General features: G+C 38.7%; 1 protein-coding gene across 7 annotated transcripts in view; it reads left to right on the top strand.

The window, feature by feature from the left end:
• The window catches only part of LOC105389684 (kalirin), a 136,283-nt gene that overhangs the window by 78,895 nt on the left and 38,482 nt on the right, over window positions 1-18,906 (top strand). For all 7 annotated transcript variants that reach the window (XR_007268172.1, XM_048632537.1, XM_048632538.1 and 4 more), the window contains one exon: window positions 6,374-6,626. Coding sequence is in view for 6 of the 7 variants with exons in the window: in XM_048632537.1 (XP_048488494.1) it covers window positions 6,374-6,626 (253 nt within the window). In the remaining variant the exon portion in view is untranslated. The remainder of the gene's footprint in view (window positions 1-6,373; window positions 6,627-18,906) is intronic.

The raw sequence follows: 18,906 nt of genomic DNA, 5'->3' as shown, positions 1-18,906 counted from the left end.
TAGATGTGCTTCTACCCTTACGGAACCCGGATTGAACAGAAGGTAGAATTTTATTTAGTTCGAGATAATTCGACATTTGCCGGTGTACAACTTTCTCCAGGATCTTTGATAAAGTGGATAGCAGGCTAATTGGCCTTAGGTCTTTGTAGTCAGTGGGGTCAGGTTTTTTAGGAATAGGATTGACTAGAGCGATTTTCCATAGTTTAGGGAAAGTTGATGTTTGTAAGGAGTAATTTAATATATATGTTATAATTTGTAATGTACGTGGAAATGTAAGGACCAACATATCCAGAGATATTTTATCATATCCTAGTGCATTTGATTTTAATTTTTGTACAATTTTGCAAACTGTTTCTTCATCTACTAGGTCTAGTTTAAATGTGTGTGGGCCGTGCTTATTTGTTTCGTAGTAAATTATATTAGATAAGTTTAAGTTATTATTACCGGGAAGGTCAAGAAAATGTTTATTGATGTCATCTGGATTACTGAAATATTCTGGGAGATCGCTGTTATTGTGACTGCGTAGTAATGTTTGTTTCAAGTTTTTCCATAAAGCAGATGAGTTTTTTATATTATTATTTATGTTGGACTGATAGTAAGCTCGTTTTTCATTGTGAATAGCGGCTATAACTAAACATTTCAAGTCCTTATAGTACTTTTTGTTTGAGTCGGTGCTTGAGGTACGAAACTTATGGTAAGCAGCGTCTCTCAAGCTCATCATGTACTTCACGTTGTCGGTTATCCAAGGGTAGCTAAATTTCTTCACCCGTACGGTTCGCTCGGGAGCATGGAGGTCAAATAACTTAATGATGCAGTCATTAAACTCATTTACCATTTCATCAACATCTTGTAGATTTTTTATATTTTCCCAGTGAATGGAGTTTAGGTCGCTATTAAATTGATCCATGATAATATTTTTTAATGGCCGATATGTAATCCACTGAGGAGTTGGTTTCGGTTTTTTTATGTTGAGCTCTGCGGTTATGAATGCATGTTTACCTAGCGCTGGAATATGTTCTACATTCAAACTTCTAAGTGCGGTGTCAGCGCACACGACGTCTATCAATGTCTCACTACTGTCGGTGAAATGTGTTGGCTCCGTTACCAATTGAGTAAGACCCATACTATTTACGAAGTCATGGAGTTGCCGCGCCTTGCTTTCATTTAGGTAACCATGTAAAATATTAATATTAAAATCCCCAAGTAAAATGGTCTGGTCGTACCCTACAAATGACGTTAGAGAATCCGTCAGCGCATCAAAAAAAGCGTTGCAGTCTTGCCACTGGGGTCGATATGCAATACCGATCAGTAGTTTAATTGTATTCACGGTACAAGTCAGCCACATTTGTTCTATACCTGTCGCGGCGGGATGAGTACGGAACCGAGCCTTGATACCGGTTTTCACATAAAAACCTACACCTCCACCGCGCTCGCGCTGGCCGCGGGGTCGCGGCGTGTGCCGCAGCCTGTAGCCCGGGATGACGGGGGCTCGATCGTCCTCAGACGGCCTCAGCCAAGTTTCACAGATAGCACAGATATCCACGTCATGGCGGAGTACAGTGGCTATAAGCTCGTCATGTCCGGTACCTAACGAACCCGCGTTAAAGAGACCAATAGATAAAGATTTCGTTTTATTTAACATTTTTTATAAAAAAATAAAACAATACCATTGGAAAATGTAGGCATGATAGGCATCAATATGTATTTTGCACAGGTACTGTACAGACAGATACAATGATAATTATAATAAATAACTGGATATGGTTTCTGAAGTTTACATGAGGTGTAATAATTAGTTGTACATAGTACGTATAGGTATATAATTTTATATGCTATAGGGATAGGTGTGAGTTTGTGTTTTGTGTAAATAGTAGTAAATAGTAGTAAGTTTAGGTATGTATGTGTATATTTCATGGCGCTGTAGGAATGTGACTTGTACAATGAGCATATTATTATGAAACAATGATAAGTTAAGAACCAATCTATGAGTGACAAAACAATTAATACTGAGGTGGTTTTCGACTTGTGAAACAATGGCTTGAAGTTCAAACAAATTAGTAAGCAGTTTAAAATTAAGTTATTATCAATCTTAGTGGTGGCAAAAACAAATACACTTAAAACAAGAAAGAACGAGTGATCGATAGCGCTTTTATGAGTTTGATGGAACACCAAACACACGAGCAATGTCATCCACGGTGCGTATCCATTGACGGGGCGAGTCCTGGCACTTTCGCGCGTATATACGGCCTTTTTTGGTCCAGGTGAATCTCCAGGACTGGCTTCGCCCTGCCTCCCGTACTTGCCGAAATAAGTACCGATTGTTTTTTGTCAACCGTTCGTTGATGTAGATGGGGCGCGGCGCAGAGGACTGGCCGAGGTCGGCCGAAGTGGCTCCGCGACGGATGCGCGCCGCGGTCATCAGGTCGTCCTTGAGCGCGCGGCGCGTAAGTCGCACCACTAGTGGCCTCGGCCGGCCCGCCTCCGCGCCCGCGCCCTCCCCGCCCTCGCCCGGCGCCCGGCTCCAACGGTTCCTAGCACCGACCCGCTCGGCACTCACCACATCGGACTCACGAAGACTAACTCCAAGTTTATTGGCCACTGACAAAATGAGGTGCATTGGGTTTTCCCCGCTCTCTTCTGGAAGGTTGGAGACCTCGACGTCATTCTCGAGCATCTCCTGGTCCTTTTCATTCAACTCCAGCCGTAGTTCAGCTATGATGGACTCGAGTCGCGAGCCCGTTCCATCCGTGAGCCGCTGCTCCAACTGGTCAACTCGCGAGTCCAAAGCATTCAGACGCTGATCCGTTGCTAAGAAGGAGTTTTTAAGCTCCTGCACTTCACTACGGAACACCTTGATCTCCTCTCGGGCGGCGGTTAGCTCCTGACGAAAGAGTCTAATCTCGAGCCCGAGCTCCACCTTGAACTCCTCGGTGGTGTCGTTCGCGGTGGAGTTAAGCTGGTCGTCAGGCGCGACCACCTCGGGCAGCTCCTGGCAGCTCATCCGATCTGCTGCGGGTGCTTCGGTGGTGAGAGTGGGCGCAGGGTGTTTGGATGCACACGACGGACACACCCAAGTAGCCGGATCTTGCTGACCCTCCTTCACGCAGTATGGGTGATACACCGTTGCGCATTTTGTGCATTTAGTACACTTAATTATATCGGCACGGGCCACGAATTTTTTACATCCCCCACATTTATTCATTATAACTAAGGAATGTGCTGGCGTGTGGTCAATAACTAAAGGTGGATGTAGTAGTTTACGTAGATCACTGTAGATGTCACTAGCGTAGGTTGCGATATAGGGGTCCCTAGGTGGCGCTGTAAATGATTTTTTGTTTAAGTATTGTGTTGGATAGTAGGGTAAACAAACGTAAAGGGTTGTGCAGAGTACCCACTTATGTAAACACCGTATCACCAAGGTACTTCGTAAAACACTTATAATCACACGTTAAAACAGCAATGTGCACCGAGATAACGATTGATACACGTATTCGTTGTAAGACGAAACTTTTTATAAACTTTTTATCACTGATTACTCGCTGTTTTATTTTTAATCTCGATATCATGTACACCCGTATAGCGACTCGGATCCGTTCGTGACGTCACTCCGTCAAAATCTACACTCTCACTCCCTATCAAAAAGTAGCTTTCTACTTATAGTATTCTGATGATGTATCTTGAGTGTAAGTACATGTACGTAATGTGTGAATTATGCAGCGCCAATCAGATCAGTGCTCATATATTGTCAAATTCCACCTTCCACCGCGACGTGGCTGGTTAACCACGCAAATTTATTGGTTTACCGAGGCCTGCCTTGTTCAAATTATCAATTTCACGTAGCTCGCGTCTGACGGTTGAAATTTATCAGTGATCGATAGAAATATACATGAAATTGTACATGCTTGTAACAATATTATTATCAGCTTAAAATTCATTCGTTCCCTTTCATCACTGAAAAACTCTTTTAGTTTCCTCAATAGAAAGGCGAAAATGTACATAACGTTGGACCATAAACATATTTTTTATAGTACAGGGTTGCAGAACATGCGCATAATACATATTCATAAAATACTTCCTCGAATTAAACAAAGGGTACTTTTCGCAAAAAACCTTCGTAGCCGCTCACCTCAGTAAAGTTCTGCGAATTCTATTATTTCGTTCCGTACGGGAAAACTCTGTTGGCCATTGTTTAAACAATTAAAAAAAATACATCAGGGTTATATTTCACCTGAACTTCAATCAAATTTTCGTCCGAACGAAACTATTTTGCATATCCTGGTTATACGAGAGGCGAATAGAACAATACGCGCTTTTACGAGTTTTACAGTAGGGATAGTTTCCTTTTACTATTCGTATTTGTGAATCACTAGTTATTTTATTATCTTCCAACATCCTGCATTTAACGAAGAACAACTATTAGAACAAGCATTAATGACAAATATTCAATTAATTTACCCTCTTTTTTTCTTTTAACATTTTAACCAAGTAAATGTTAACCGTAATTATTGCTGAAAGCGTCAATAATAAACAATTTTGGAGATAAATAGGACTTATGTGTCTGTTTATTAATTAGAAATGCTGTCAAAGGCAAATAGCGATGGCATTACACCGGGATCTCGGCTGAGCAAACACAGAACTTGAGTAATAAGGGGAGTCATTTCACAGTCGAACCGGGAGATGGGAGATAACCGCAGTCTAGACAATGCTGCCGGTGGAAAACGAATCACTCGTGAATGTAACGTGTACCTGATATTCGCTGACCACTGTTTGAGCGCCGATCGACAGGCGCCATCGAAACTGCAATTTTATTGTTACTTTACACAGGTTTTTTTCTGTAGGTAAAGTATTTTATGATATCCAGATAGTGTGTTACAGCACACTTTCGAATTCTACTCTCTTGGTCTTTCGCTGTCGTTGGTCATTCGAAATCTTCATTGTTCTCAACAAAGAACATGGAACGATACTGCGTACGTAATTTGTCAAGTCTTCGACTAATGAGAATTCATAATAATATAATGTGATTTCAAAAAGTTTTTGTATGTAATTCAAGCTGTAATCAGTTCATGTGCCGGAGATGCGAATGCAATTGTGTGTGCAACACTCGAACTCGGCTTGAGCGTCGGCTAACTCCAACAGGGTTATACGAGGGTAGGTGGAAGTGGGACCTGCATCCTTTGTTCGGTTATCAAAAGCGAAGCGCGAAACTGAAGGGGACGACATCGCATAGAACATCATATGACTGCCTAATATTACACCAAAGGATCTAATCTCAACGCGGATTGGTGAATTGTTGAATCGGTTGGTGAAATTAAAACTCGTTTATAGATATTCAACGTTTTCGTGTATATTAATCCATGCAAATAACGACAAATTGCAATTACTTCATTGAAGTGCTGTAACCATATTCAACAGTTAAAAGTTATAGCGGTTTTTTCATGTCTAAGTAACAAACGTGATTGAATAAATGAAGGGAGTTTGTTTGTTTGACAAGGTACAAATAGCCAATGATGAAGCTGACTGTACCATTTAAAACGGCACGGCAAACACGTTACTACGTATTAAGCCAAATCATTTCCGATTGTTCAATCGCTACGATCAATGGGCAATATACTACACATAATTAATTGGTGTCTTTGTTATCCACAATCGGTGTTACTGTTCGATATTACCTACTTGCATAAACTTTTGTTATCTTCAAAGTTACACTTTTTTTTTTATTAGAATACAATATTTTTTGTGTTAGTTATAATTATCTATCGCAATATTCGTAATTCTATTAAACTTAGGCCTACTAGATTTACTTTGATGATAATAATTTATATTGTTCAAAATAATAACATAGGTAATTACTCCGTGAAACCACATCCGACCTATCATTTCCATGAGATTTACAATTAATGAGGTTTAGTTAACTATGTAGGTACATTCCTTTTGATGAGTTCATTCGGAATTTTAGTTATATCCTTTGTCATAGATTCACAGTGGAACCGCATATTCAATTTGTATGTTTCATGGGAAGCTACCTGCAACAAACGTTTAGTTGACATTTCAATTTGTAATCGGATAGGTTTTGTAAATTATCCTAGACCTCTAATTACACGGACGTCGAGTACACACACGAAGTTGCAAATTGCTACGGAGATCAGACAAAAATAAATGGGATGCGTACCCATTCTCGTTCAACCTAGAAGCATTACGTAAAACTATTATTCTATTAATATTCTTCATTAAAAAGAGGAGCTATTTCGACATTTTTCCGATGCCTATTTATAGTCCAGAGGAGGCTACAGCACTAATAGCCTTTATCAACAGGCACGTGGGCAGGACTTACCGGCGAAAAATACGTTCGTTAACGGGTGAAATATTGTTGCAGGGTGTGGGCGAGTTGTCGTGGGTGGTGAGTGAGCACGTGGCGGGCGGCGCGGGCGAGTTGTCCGTGGCCAAGGGCCAGCAGGTGGAGGTGCTGGAGCCGTGGAGCCGCGCCGACTGGTGGCTCGTGCGCGCGCCCGGCGAGCCCCCGCAGGAGGGCGCGGTCCCGGCCCACGTGCTCAAGCCGCAGCCGACGCCGCAGACCAAGACCTCGCCCTCGAGGCGGTCCCTCAGCCAGCCGGCTGAAGAACCCATCGGTAAGTCTTTATCAAGTTTCTTCCTCTTCTAGTTCCGACTCCTAGCGAAGGTTGGCAATCATCCTGCTGGTTTCCAAGATTATCAAGAAAATAGTTGGTGGTACGGCCTCTATCGATTGTATTTTATTTCAGGCTCCTGTTAACGAACTTTACGCTGTGAAAGCTTTTTCCATTCGTATACCGTGGTAAAAAATATCTTTTGTCACTCTTCATCCGTCCAACTATATCCTCACAAATATCATCCCATTCGATCCGTTCGTGTCGTGATGGGAAAAAAGATTCGAACGCATGCAGGGATTATATTCAGGGGTTTATATTTTTTGATGACAAGTTTTACCAAAACAACTCACAGATTCCGATACACTCCACCAATGTAATATTCGAATGTAGTCTTATTTCAAATAAATACTCTCAAAGCACTGTGAATTTTAAATATTAAAAAACTTGTTTTTATGAAATGAACTGTTTATGAAAGTCCAATATACCTCTGAGGCATGTTCTTAAAATTATGGAATGAATTTCACGCGGTCTCTATTAGGTGCTCTTGTTTACAGTTATAAATTGAAAATATCGGAGATTCTGGGAATCAGTTCATTTGAGCCGCAGCTGCTTGGTCCAATAAATAAAATGAAAGACCCGCGCCAATCATTCCGCAAATACTGCGCTTGTTTTCGTTGCATTTTCTTTCGACGCTCGTGTTTATTGAACAGTTTTTGATAGAAAAACTACTTTCACAATATTTCCTACCATCAGCTAGCTAACTATGTACTGAAATAAACGGCAACAACTTAAATAAACATTTCTTGAAGTCAACTTTTCGCGAGTTTATACTATCAACATAGTGTGTTTGCTAGTTTCCATCTCTATTTGGAAAACAATTGGCTGAAATAGAATTGCGGCTTTTACAAGCATATTACAAGTAAATACCTACTTTATTGGAATTGTAGGTATTATGGAAACGTAATCATTTCATATTATTCGTATATAATTATATCTAAGCATTTGGATGTCCTGTTACCGTACCTGTTAAAGCTACTTGGCGGTGACTTGGTGCATAGAGCATAGACCGCGAACATGGCGAACTTCCTCTCAGTATTTTTCAAACGCTTAATTTAGCTTACGACTATTGGAAGACTCACCCTCCATTAGTAAAATGCACTCGATACTTAAAGCAAGTAGCATATTTATGTGACACAGGCGATGCTGAATTTCGACTCAAAAGCATCCGGAGTGCTGCGTAATTTTTTCATAGTAGGGCACCCCTAGCGCACCGTTTCATTACCTAAGAAGCCTCCTCAGATATACAAGTAATATTTGCTTTCACAAAAATATTGTAAAAGGTTAGCACAACATTTCAATTAAATTACCACGTCCAAGTAGAAACGCTGCTTGGTTTACAGGAAATGGTTCTTTGCGATGCATTTTTTGTATTATTTCTGCTACCTCTGAGTATTTTTCTATCGCTTTGATGTTTTAAATCTTTTCGTGAGACCTGAATACTTAAATTTTCAGTATCTATACTATTGGTGGAAATTTTGTGGTTATAATAAATATTCATGGTAGAACTCGTCCGCGAATAAGAGGAAATAAATGAGATAGCAGATTATTAGAGATTATAATATTCTGAGAAGATCTTTGAACAGGGACGCTCTTTGTGCAATTGAGCTAGTTCCAGAAAGCAATGGCAAAACTCTCTAGTCTCACTGAGTCATTTAGGTATATACACAAAACCAGATAAATTGGTAAATAAACCTTTTTGTGGTACCTTCATACATCGATACGATATAGTAATATGTGTTGGCGTTTTAGGTTTTTTCGACATAATTTCTAAATTGTCTATGTCACTTAAATACAGCCTTAATTTCAGTATTTACCTTTTATATAAAAAAAATCTTAGTTTTCAAACTGAGGTGCTAGCATCCACATATTATCTGCTAAAGATCCGATGACCGTTGGTGTAGGGAGTTCTGGAGAAAAGATCAGTAATCACAATCAGTATGCTCGGCCGCGCTCGTATGAAAATAGGGCATGCCCCGATGCCACTGATTAGCTTTCATTGTCCAAGAACAGCCATGTTTAGAGCACCCTGCGCCATTGCATCGAAATAGTTACTACTCAAGATCAATATATCTTATTTTATTAAAAAAAAAATGCGAAATTAGGGGGTAAAAAGGGGTTTCAAAGTTTGTATGAAACTTCTAAAGTTTTAATAGTAAGGTTTTGAAATTTGAAAGGGACGTAGCTTAGGTACCGTAAAGGGGCACAAAAAAAAGTTTTCCCGAAATTCCAACGGGAACGGGAATTAGCGGGAAAATTCGGTACCTTATACACTTATAGCTTAGTTACAACAGGATATTGCAAAATTCCCACGGGAACGGGAGTTAGCGGGAAAAAACATTGTGTGAAATAACGATAAATGTTGTAAGTAGGTTTGTTATGTACTACTTTAAGCCAAAACTAAACGGGTTTTGATAAAATTTAAAGCTTAAAATCATCAGACCATACGGGAAAATCTTTTAAGGCGTAGCGAAGTTCGCGGGAAATGCTAGTAATTTAACTAACCTCTACATATATTAGGTTAGGGCTGATTTTTCAATAGTTAGATAAAAGTTATCTGAGGAATAATTCTGATGCTTTTGCTACTGACTGTGCTACCACAAAAAACATTTTTTTAACTAGTGTTAAAAAACAAAATTTGACAGATTTCGTAGGCGTTTGACAGCGCTAAACATCTGTTAAATACTGTCTAAGTTTTTGTGGTAAGGCCCTGAATGTTTGTATTAGACAGTGACAGCTACAATTTTATTCCTCAGATATGTAACACTTATCTGACTATTGAAAAATCAGCCCTTAGTGTACTAATGTACTTACTCTTACCTCTTAACATAGAATAACATCATGTAGACTCATTATTCTATGCTCTTACCTACGACAAATATCGCCTTACAATACATATCATTATTGGATTACTCTAGCAAAACAACATACTGTCAATCGAGACCATGTGTACAACAAGATAGAGTAGTTGTATGTAAATGAAGCAGCCAGTGCTCCAAAACATAGTTTTTCTTAAGCTGAAGTGACCCCCATGACACCTGTATTACAGTTCTGACACCGCAGCCGACATACGTAAGAGTTGCAAAATCGGGTGGCGAAATTACGTAGTCAGTTGTCTGTATTGTGGCATTGGCCTCGGTCTGCTACTCTGCTATATGTATTTGTGTCGTTCTGTTTATAATCGCGTGTTGACGCCGAGATGTTTTAGCTCGCGAGGCGCACAGTGGGCCCACTGCCACTGTCTCATTGCTACATATTGTTTATTAATATAATACGGTGCATAATTTGGTTTTTATTTCTATTACCCATTTAATACAAACAGCAGTTACAGCTCCTTCCTATTAATCACATTCCAAAAAACGAGGCCAAAGAACCTGCGTAAGTTACGCTTTTCTAACCATTATGTTTATTAGAGAAAGAAGTTTCATTGTGATACGCACAAAATCTAAAAATAACTTATTGAGTGTATTGAAACTTTGCCGTACAGGTAGGTAAAAAGTTTTCTCTGGACTTTGAGCATATTTTGTTACTTACGTAGGTTCTGTATATTTTTATTGTAGATCTATAGGCGACAATAAAAATAATCACTACAATATAGCCTACGTAAATTATGTAGAATACCCTGAATGTAACCCTACCTCTTGGGTTTCACTAATTTCCTTAAAAAAAGCCAACGGATGGTTCTCTGAATTTGACGGTGATATTTTCAGTATTTTATAGAAGCAGCTTGATGCTAACAATAGTAACAATCTCTATAATAAATGCCCAATCCTTCAGTTACCGAAAAAATGCTATGAGTTACGTACTTTCCATCCGACTGCGGAATCTGGCAATGTTAATTACCTGGCGGTACCTTGCCGCCAAATCATCTCTTTCAAAAGTTTCAAAAACTTTGTGGAGTAGTTTTGTCTCGATCCGCACCACAGTGCGTCGCCTCTGGCAGCGTGCGATAGAAAAGGAAACTATGAGAATGGCACGCCCATTCCGCTGGCGGTGCGGCGGCGGCGGTGGCGGCGGCGGCGGCGGCACGCTCAGTCGGGCGGGCGGACAGAACGCGCGCGCCCGCCCGCTCCGCGCCCCGCGTCCCCGCGCGCCCCGCGCCCCCCGCGCTGCACTCCGACACGCCCCCCGAGGCCCCGAGCGCCGGCCTTGCACCGATGCGTTCATTGCCCATCGAGCACTCTCCCCGAGCGGAAGTGTTCCGGCGCCCACTGCTGCCCCCCTCTCTCGGTCGTATGCAGCAGCACTAGGAGCATGGCTCACGTACCGACAGCGGACGCCGATAGCGGCGTGGACACGACGCCGTCGTCGTCGTCCTCCTCGTCCAACAACGGTAGCCGCACGCTCTCGTTGCGCACCGCCTATCAGAAAGTGTCGCGTTATTTATCACACTCTAAGTCCGGCAGTGATAGCAACGGCCATGGCGGTATGTAGCTGAATGTTGTTGTCCGTGCTGCCTTCATTTATTTTTTAATTAAATAGAAAGTGAGCCGAATAAATGTTTTTTAATTTGCATTTTTTATAAGTTATAGAATTTTATGGTTTATTTATCTTTAAAATTTATTTCCATAAATATTAGTTTTAGTATAGAATATGAATGTCTTCTAAATCTTCTGATATGTTTTATAAAACGTAAGGAATTTATAATCCGGGCCTTGAAAAGCTTGTCGGAAGTTCGGAACCGTACAATAACCATCATACTGAACTAAATCGTGTATTTTCTGTAAACAATCGGCCGCACGGTGATTGAGCTGTTATCAAGATCATCCTACAGACATACAAATTATGAAGTTTATTATATTCCGATTCAAAGTTAATATATAATGTGTTCATAAATTTTATAAACTTTGATTAAAGCCGGATTATTAAGTCGATAAACCATTAATTATGCTATATGATTGAAAGAGTAAAAATTGTTATCTTAAATTAAACGAAACGTATCATTACTGCAGTGATGACTTACTTCCAGTTTCTATAACACTATCCATAAGTGGTAGTTACTTTCATACGATTTTGACAGATTGTAACTTTTCATTATGCCAAAATCGTATGAAAGTAACTAGTTATAGATAGATAGAGTTATAGAAACTGGCAGTTAGAGAAAAAGTTAGTTGTCTTTGAGAATCTAAGCACCTACGGCTGGGCCGGGGTTAACGTATCTCTAGATCTATATTTGCAACTATGTACTCGTAGGTACTCCACGATACTTCACTGTATTATAAATGGATTTAAAATAATATTACATATTTATATTATAAAGAAACCATAACCTGCTTGCTCCACGTAGAGACTTCTTGGCATTTTTTTAGAGGGACTCGATCTTCGATCCGTGCGCTTCAATATTTAATGATAATGTGAATCATAAAAAAACCCAAGAAGTAAATATTTTATTCTCACTACCTGACAGGGTCAGCAGTGTTACACACCTTTCACGGGTTTCGTGTCCGCCCTTATGTGAAGACGTACCAAAACCTATGAGCAAGGACCTTTTCTATGTCTTGTGTGTATGTAAAAAAACTAAAACAATAAAAAATTATTAGTTGACAACTTTTCTCGTGAACCGTAGTACAAGTTGTCTCCCAGCTTCCTAGAAAGGTTTGTTACCGGAGTAAGATCAGGTAACATCTTTATCCTGACCTCGGGTAACAGTACTGTTGAGATAGGACCCGCCGCACGGATTATAGAGGGTGGTTCGTCTCCGCTCCGCTCTTGTCAATAAAGCCTTTGAAACCTGCACCTGTTCATTTTATGTATACTCAATTACTCAGAGTAAAGGTTTTTTTTAAAACTCGTCTTGGACTGACCGGCAATAATATATTGTAAAATTTAAAAATATATATATATTTAGATTTATTTTATTATTAATAGTTTATTCTTGTGTTATTTGGGATAAAAAAAACTTTTAAATATTTGGCATCACACCATAATCGAGGCCTATGTCCCTGATTAGGTATCCCAGGACCTGATGATGATGATGATGATCACACCATAAATACCTCATAAGGTATGAAATTTCTGATTTTAAAATATTTGGATTTACATCTCGCATGAAATTTTTAACCAGTTTTGTTTCTTTGAAAAAAAAAGTCTTATTCAAGCAAAAATATACTTGAACATTTAAGGTACCTAGTAACCGTTCTGTGTCTGACGATTTTTTTCACCTTGTGTAGGTTTGTACCGAACATTACTTATTTACACCAATGTAGGCTTGTAGGCTTTCCAAGAACTATCCCCACGGCAAAACCTTGACCAATTGATTCCTTATTGAACGCCGTTGGGTACTTTTATTCACACAAAACTCTTATCGGTATATTTTATCAGAGCTGTTAGAACTTACCCCAACAATTGAGATTTAATTCCATACATACTAACCTAACACTAAGTCATTTCAATTTAATTTATTGTAGTGACGCACTTAGTACCATAAATATGAAACACTAATCTCTAATTTTTAATTGGAAAGAATTCTGACATTTTATAAGTGATGCTACTAAAAAAGTTCTTTACCGAAAAAAGGAAAAATTGCGATCCATTTCTGGGCAATATTTTTTTCTTAATATTTTTATACAAAAAGATAAATCTAAATATTTACTTGCTCAAGTAAACTAATACAAAAATAAAAAATATTTCAATATAATAGCTGTTCCCGCGAGCTTCGCTTCGCCTTAATAAGTTTTCCCGTGGGAATTCCGCGATAAAAAGTAACATATGTGTTAATCCAGGGTGTCTGCTAACTCCATTCCAAATTTCATTAAAATCGGTTCAGCCGTTTTGACGTGAAGAAGTAACAAACATACACACATACATACATACATACATACACACACACATACACTTACAAACTTTCGCATTTATAATATGAAGTAGGATCACGACTCACGACCAATGTATCGAATTAATTTTAATTGCTTTATTTTATTCTTTAGCATGGCATCACTTCCTACTAAATTCAGGGATAATAAACCTTTTTAATCAATTTCAAAAAAAGATTGTCTATTCGGTAAGTACATATATGTTCGGTAGGTATGTAAGATTATTGGAACTGCACCATATTGACATATGACAATATATTAGGGCTAAGGCTAATAAACAAATATTCAAAATTTTATAAATGTTTATGTACCTATGTATGTTTATTTATATGCTTGTTGGTATGTATGTTTTTCCACGCATATCTCTGAAACGATTGATCCGATTGTCACTATTCTTTTTGAGGGTTCCGTACCTCAAAAGGAAAAAAAGGAATCCTTATATGATCACACTTTGTTGTCACCACCCTTTTTCTCGGAAATGGGTAAATATATCAAGCTGTTATTTCGTATATTTGTACATAATTATGATGAAATTAAAAGGAAAACTACCTCAAGTAATTAAGTAGACTTGTACGGAACACTTAGTGCGCGAGTCCAACTGGCTCAGTCGGGTAAGCGCCCGCTTCTCAAGCAAGAGATGCGGGTTCGAATCTCGGCGCTGACATGTAGGTAACAATGAGTTCTTTGAATTTAAGACCAATGTATACCATCGCACTTACGGAGAAGGAAAACATCTAGATATGTGAACCCACCAACACCGCAGTGGACCAGCGTGGTGGGAAATGGTCCAAGCTTAGGAAGGCAGTATGGAGATGCTGGAGGCGCTTCCCCATGGCAAAGGGAGGATCCTCAGACCGTAGGAACCAAGTGTAGGTTTCATCAAAATCGGTTAGTGAGTTTTCAAGATATGGAGGTGGAAGTGCTATGATGTGATACTTTATGGTGATAGCTATCACCAAAGAGGTTTATGAGATATATTTTTTCTGAGGTCAATGACTGTCACGATGCATCTGTCACATTGACTGATTTTCATTAGGCTACGTACTACGGCTACCGTTTCAAAAAGAATTACTAGTTGTTTTTAGATATATTTTCTACGACAGCGATAATTATATAAGATAATTGAGATTATCTTTAATTGTATTTTTCACTGTTTGTGATATATTTAGGTACGGTAATTATTTCTCATCGTAGGTAAATCCCCTTTTAATTTGGAGCGCCGCACTTAATAAAATGGATACAGGGACTAAAAAAAATATATTATAGTCTCAGATGTCCAGACTCGTATTGAAAAAGTGCCCAGCCCAAAAAGGTTTGTGATCTCTGATTTATCTAAAATTGATAACTGTCAGAATTCCGTAAGATTACTAATTACAGTGTAGAAAGTTTAGGAATTTGTATTTTTAACTTAGCTAAACGGTTGAAGGGGTTTTCCCGTGGAATTTCTGATATTCATATTCATATTCATTTATTCAGTTTAATATATCGTCATAAATATAATAATTATTAATAATAATATAATGAAGTACATTACTTAAATTAGGCTTGTCACAAATCATATAAAAATAATGCCATATAAAGCATATAAATAAAGTAAACAAGAATACAATGTCACTTAAAAAATAATAATAATATAAAAACAATGTCAGAACATATGCGTAAATAACAGTAAAAATATATACCCGTATTCAGATTTAGAAGAAATAAGGCTATTTTACAGACAAAATAAAATATTCCGTGGGGCTTCTCCCTGATTGTATTATTAGTTCTGTCAAGTTCTGTGGACACACACACGATGGTATATAAATGTTATTTATACAAAAAGCTAAAAATAACTTTAAAATCTGAATATGGAGTGGATATTCTGCACCGAGTCTGGATATGTAAGTTCCGGCGACACTTTGTCAATTAAACCCTGAAAGCGGCTGAAAATACACGCGCCGAGCTAATGTCGCTACCGCGCACACTGCTCAATTATTAAACTAGCTGCAGGCGAGTCGCAATACATTTTGGCCTACTTGCGAGATCCACAGTAAGTAATTAACTCTCGGTTAAGTGCACCCTGAAGTCTGAACGGTGCATCGGTTAGTAGTTAGTACGCTGTGCGCGCGGCCCGCACAGAGATATTGGTTTAATACGTCTGGTTCTTGACTTAAATGTGCCCTAAAAAATAATTACATTAGTAGTGGTTCTTATCATCATCATCAGCTTGTAATCGTCCGCCTGTAGACAAGACAAGGAAGCTCGAAACTCTTAAAAGTAGTAAAAAGTGGGTGTTGGAATGAAACTCTCCCTATTCCGCAAGTACCAAGAGTATATTAGTACAGATCGTGAGTTGTTTTGTTAAGTTAAAACCAGGTTAGCATACAAATTGGTGAAAAACCCAAATTAAATATCGGTGCCAGTTGGCTTTAGAAAAAATATCAATACAGACTTTATCAGAAACTCCACACAAACCACGTCAAACAACGTTATTGTATTTTAAAAAGCTAACCTTTTCATTGCACACAAATTGTTCAAAAGCAAACACCGATGTTATTGATTTCTGATAATTAAAAGCTTACATATACATTCAAAGCTGAGCTTTTTATCACTTACGAGTATTTTGTTCAGTTTAATTGATGAAAACAATACCTAAATTATTTTAAATATGAATGTAGGTTAGCTTTTATTGCAATTAAACTGTTTCCATGTTTGCTTCCGGTAGCCCGCGAAGGTTCCATCAGCGGCCACTGTGTTTATGCGGAGCCTTAATTAATTCACCACACTGCCTTTTCTATATGCATATCACATACACTGATTTGTATAAGGGGTCATACTCAAATAATAATAAGAACCTTATCAATACATTTATGTCGGTAAGTATATTATGATTATGATATAATGATTTATAGTTTTAAAACATACCTAATAAAAATATGATTTTTTAGAGTACCTATTTGTTTAACGGGGGATTGTACCATCTTTTTTTTCTCAACTGTACCTAATTAGTAACTGGAACGTGGACACTATGCTGTGGTGAGCACAAATTTAGACGAAAAATAAGTCAAAAACATGAGCTCATCCTATTCCGCAGTCAGTAACCCTTCGCCGTTAGGCCCGAGGCGTATTGCCCAGTTTGATACGGTCGCGTATTTATAGTTGCGCGTCGATTCCATATTTGAAATTGAATGGGTAGATGTGGCACGGGGCCTGGTTGCACAATGATGGGCCACGTCCGAGCGCGAGTCGCGTCGGGGCTGCGCAGGCGCAACCGGCGGCCGCGCCAGCGCCAGTGTTGCCTGCCCCGCGGTATACCAACCACATAAGTAACATTTGACCACTCGTTTATTTATGTGACCACAATATCTCAATGGCTGGAGGTACCGGTGAGCAAACATATTCTTATTTAATGGTGATCCTATAAATTAATATGTGGTGTTTGTTGTGGGTGTCTAATTATTTCTTGATTATCGCGTATACGTGAGACATTTTTCATTAATTACAATCATGTGCCTTTAATTTAAATGGAAATATTTAGGGCTGATTGATAATGTGAAATAATATAAGTAGGTATGCTATTCGAATGGTCGACTAGATGGCTTAATTGTTAGTAAACTTACTACACTCGAGAGCAATGAAATAGTTCCACCTGTTATTACCGGTCCATTAGCCAATGTTTTCATTGCTCGTGAGTGTATTTGGTTAATCTATCAATGGAAAAATAGGAATGGATAGTAAGGAACAACATTTCACCTCTGCCTACCCTCAAAGATAATGCATGGCACATGTTTTATGTTTTATAGAGGTAGAATTCAGAGCGGTAGCTCCGCTGTATTTTCTCAGGGGCTTATTACAGTGCGGAATGTGTACACAGTAGACAAGACAGTAGATTCACGAAAGCACTCTCTGTTCCATCACTGTCAACAAACGCTAATGCCAAAAGCCCAAAAAAGAAAGATAATTTAAGACACAAATTGATGATCCAAGGGTTCTAACCTTCTAACCGACATAATATCAATAGGTACGTACCTACTTGAAATGTTTTCCCGTAGCATAAATTTTATATTGAACCTACCAATATATTTTATTATTTATTTTTATTTGAAGCTTTCGATTACACGTGTTTTACCTGAAGGTACATCAATAATGCCCGCAGGCTATTTATTTCGATAAAATGTATTACTTTAAGGACTGATCATATTCTCGCTAAGGAATATAATCTTTAAGAAACTCGTGTTGTCAGAGATCCATTCTTATAGATAATCTTTTGTGTTAATGATTTAAGATATCATTTATCAAGGGTTATTGGAACTTCTAAATAGACATCAGTGACTTTTAAGCAAAAGCTTTAGTATCAAATAGAGGTTTGAACTCCCGTAATATATAAATGTGACTATCTTCTATTTTGTTTCTCCTGGGCAATCAGTTCATACAAGTTTAGTTTAAATTGAAAGCAAGGGAGCCGACACTGTCTTTTTTTTTCATAGCTGTACTTGTGAGTGTATAGTTAAGGATTGCTGGTTGCATCACTGCGGTTTTAGAGCGGCGAGGAGGAAGCGCGACGATGCCATGTCGTGGCTTATCCGAGTACAATCAACAAGTATCACTATCACTAAAGACACCAACACTCGCAGTCTCACATCGCGCGTAGAACTACTGATCTGTCTTTGGACCAGGGTACACTGAAGTCCAAAACTTGAGCCTGAAGCTCTCACCTTATGAAATGCTATTTCATTTGTTTACCTGCAAAAAATAATGGGGTAGTATGTTAGGTTTTGACGTTTCGTATCGTGATTATTAACGCCCACATAGTCTACTCCAGATTTATCTCCATTAAACAACCCACCTATTGGAAATATTATCTACTATTTTTTACCGTATAAAGTATGTCTTATGTTTACTTAGCCATTGTTTCTAAGACAGGCCATGGGTGAACAAAAGCCCTTTAATGTGCTCTTTGTTATGACTCTCACTTTCGTATTGAGTTTCACGGGTAACCTTGACAGTGACGCTCAGCACCGGCACCCACGTATAATTAATGGAGCAGCTCTTTCTTACCGCGAATGTCACACACAATGCAAAGGCGCATTGGAACAAGCTCAGTCTTATCAGATTTCAGTATATCAAAAAAACAATGTAAGCATTTCAATAGTATCGTTCACAATTTTTATATCGCCATCACCAAAGCGTCCATACCGGAACGGCTTTTATTTAGAGACTCATGTTGAAACTGTTAGGCGGCAATATTTTTATAAAACAACATTACGAAATATTTTGTTGTGGGGAAGGTGAATAAATAGAAGAGTTAAATCTGTTGATCGGCCGAGCGGGATGTGAGATTGAAGATACGATGAGAGTAGTGTGTGTTGTATGATAGTTGTGGTTTGATGTGTTTTATGGAGCTCATTGATGGCGCGTAGTGCGCGGTG

The sequence above is a fragment of the Plutella xylostella genome, chromosome Z (assembly GCF_932276165.1).
Source record: "Plutella xylostella chromosome Z, ilPluXylo3.1, whole genome shotgun sequence".
In the NCBI taxonomy this organism is placed as follows: domain Eukaryota; kingdom Metazoa; phylum Arthropoda; class Insecta; order Lepidoptera; family Plutellidae; genus Plutella; species Plutella xylostella.
The sequence above is the reverse complement of the archived record's forward strand: the minus strand, read 5'-3'. Positions and strand labels throughout refer to the sequence as shown.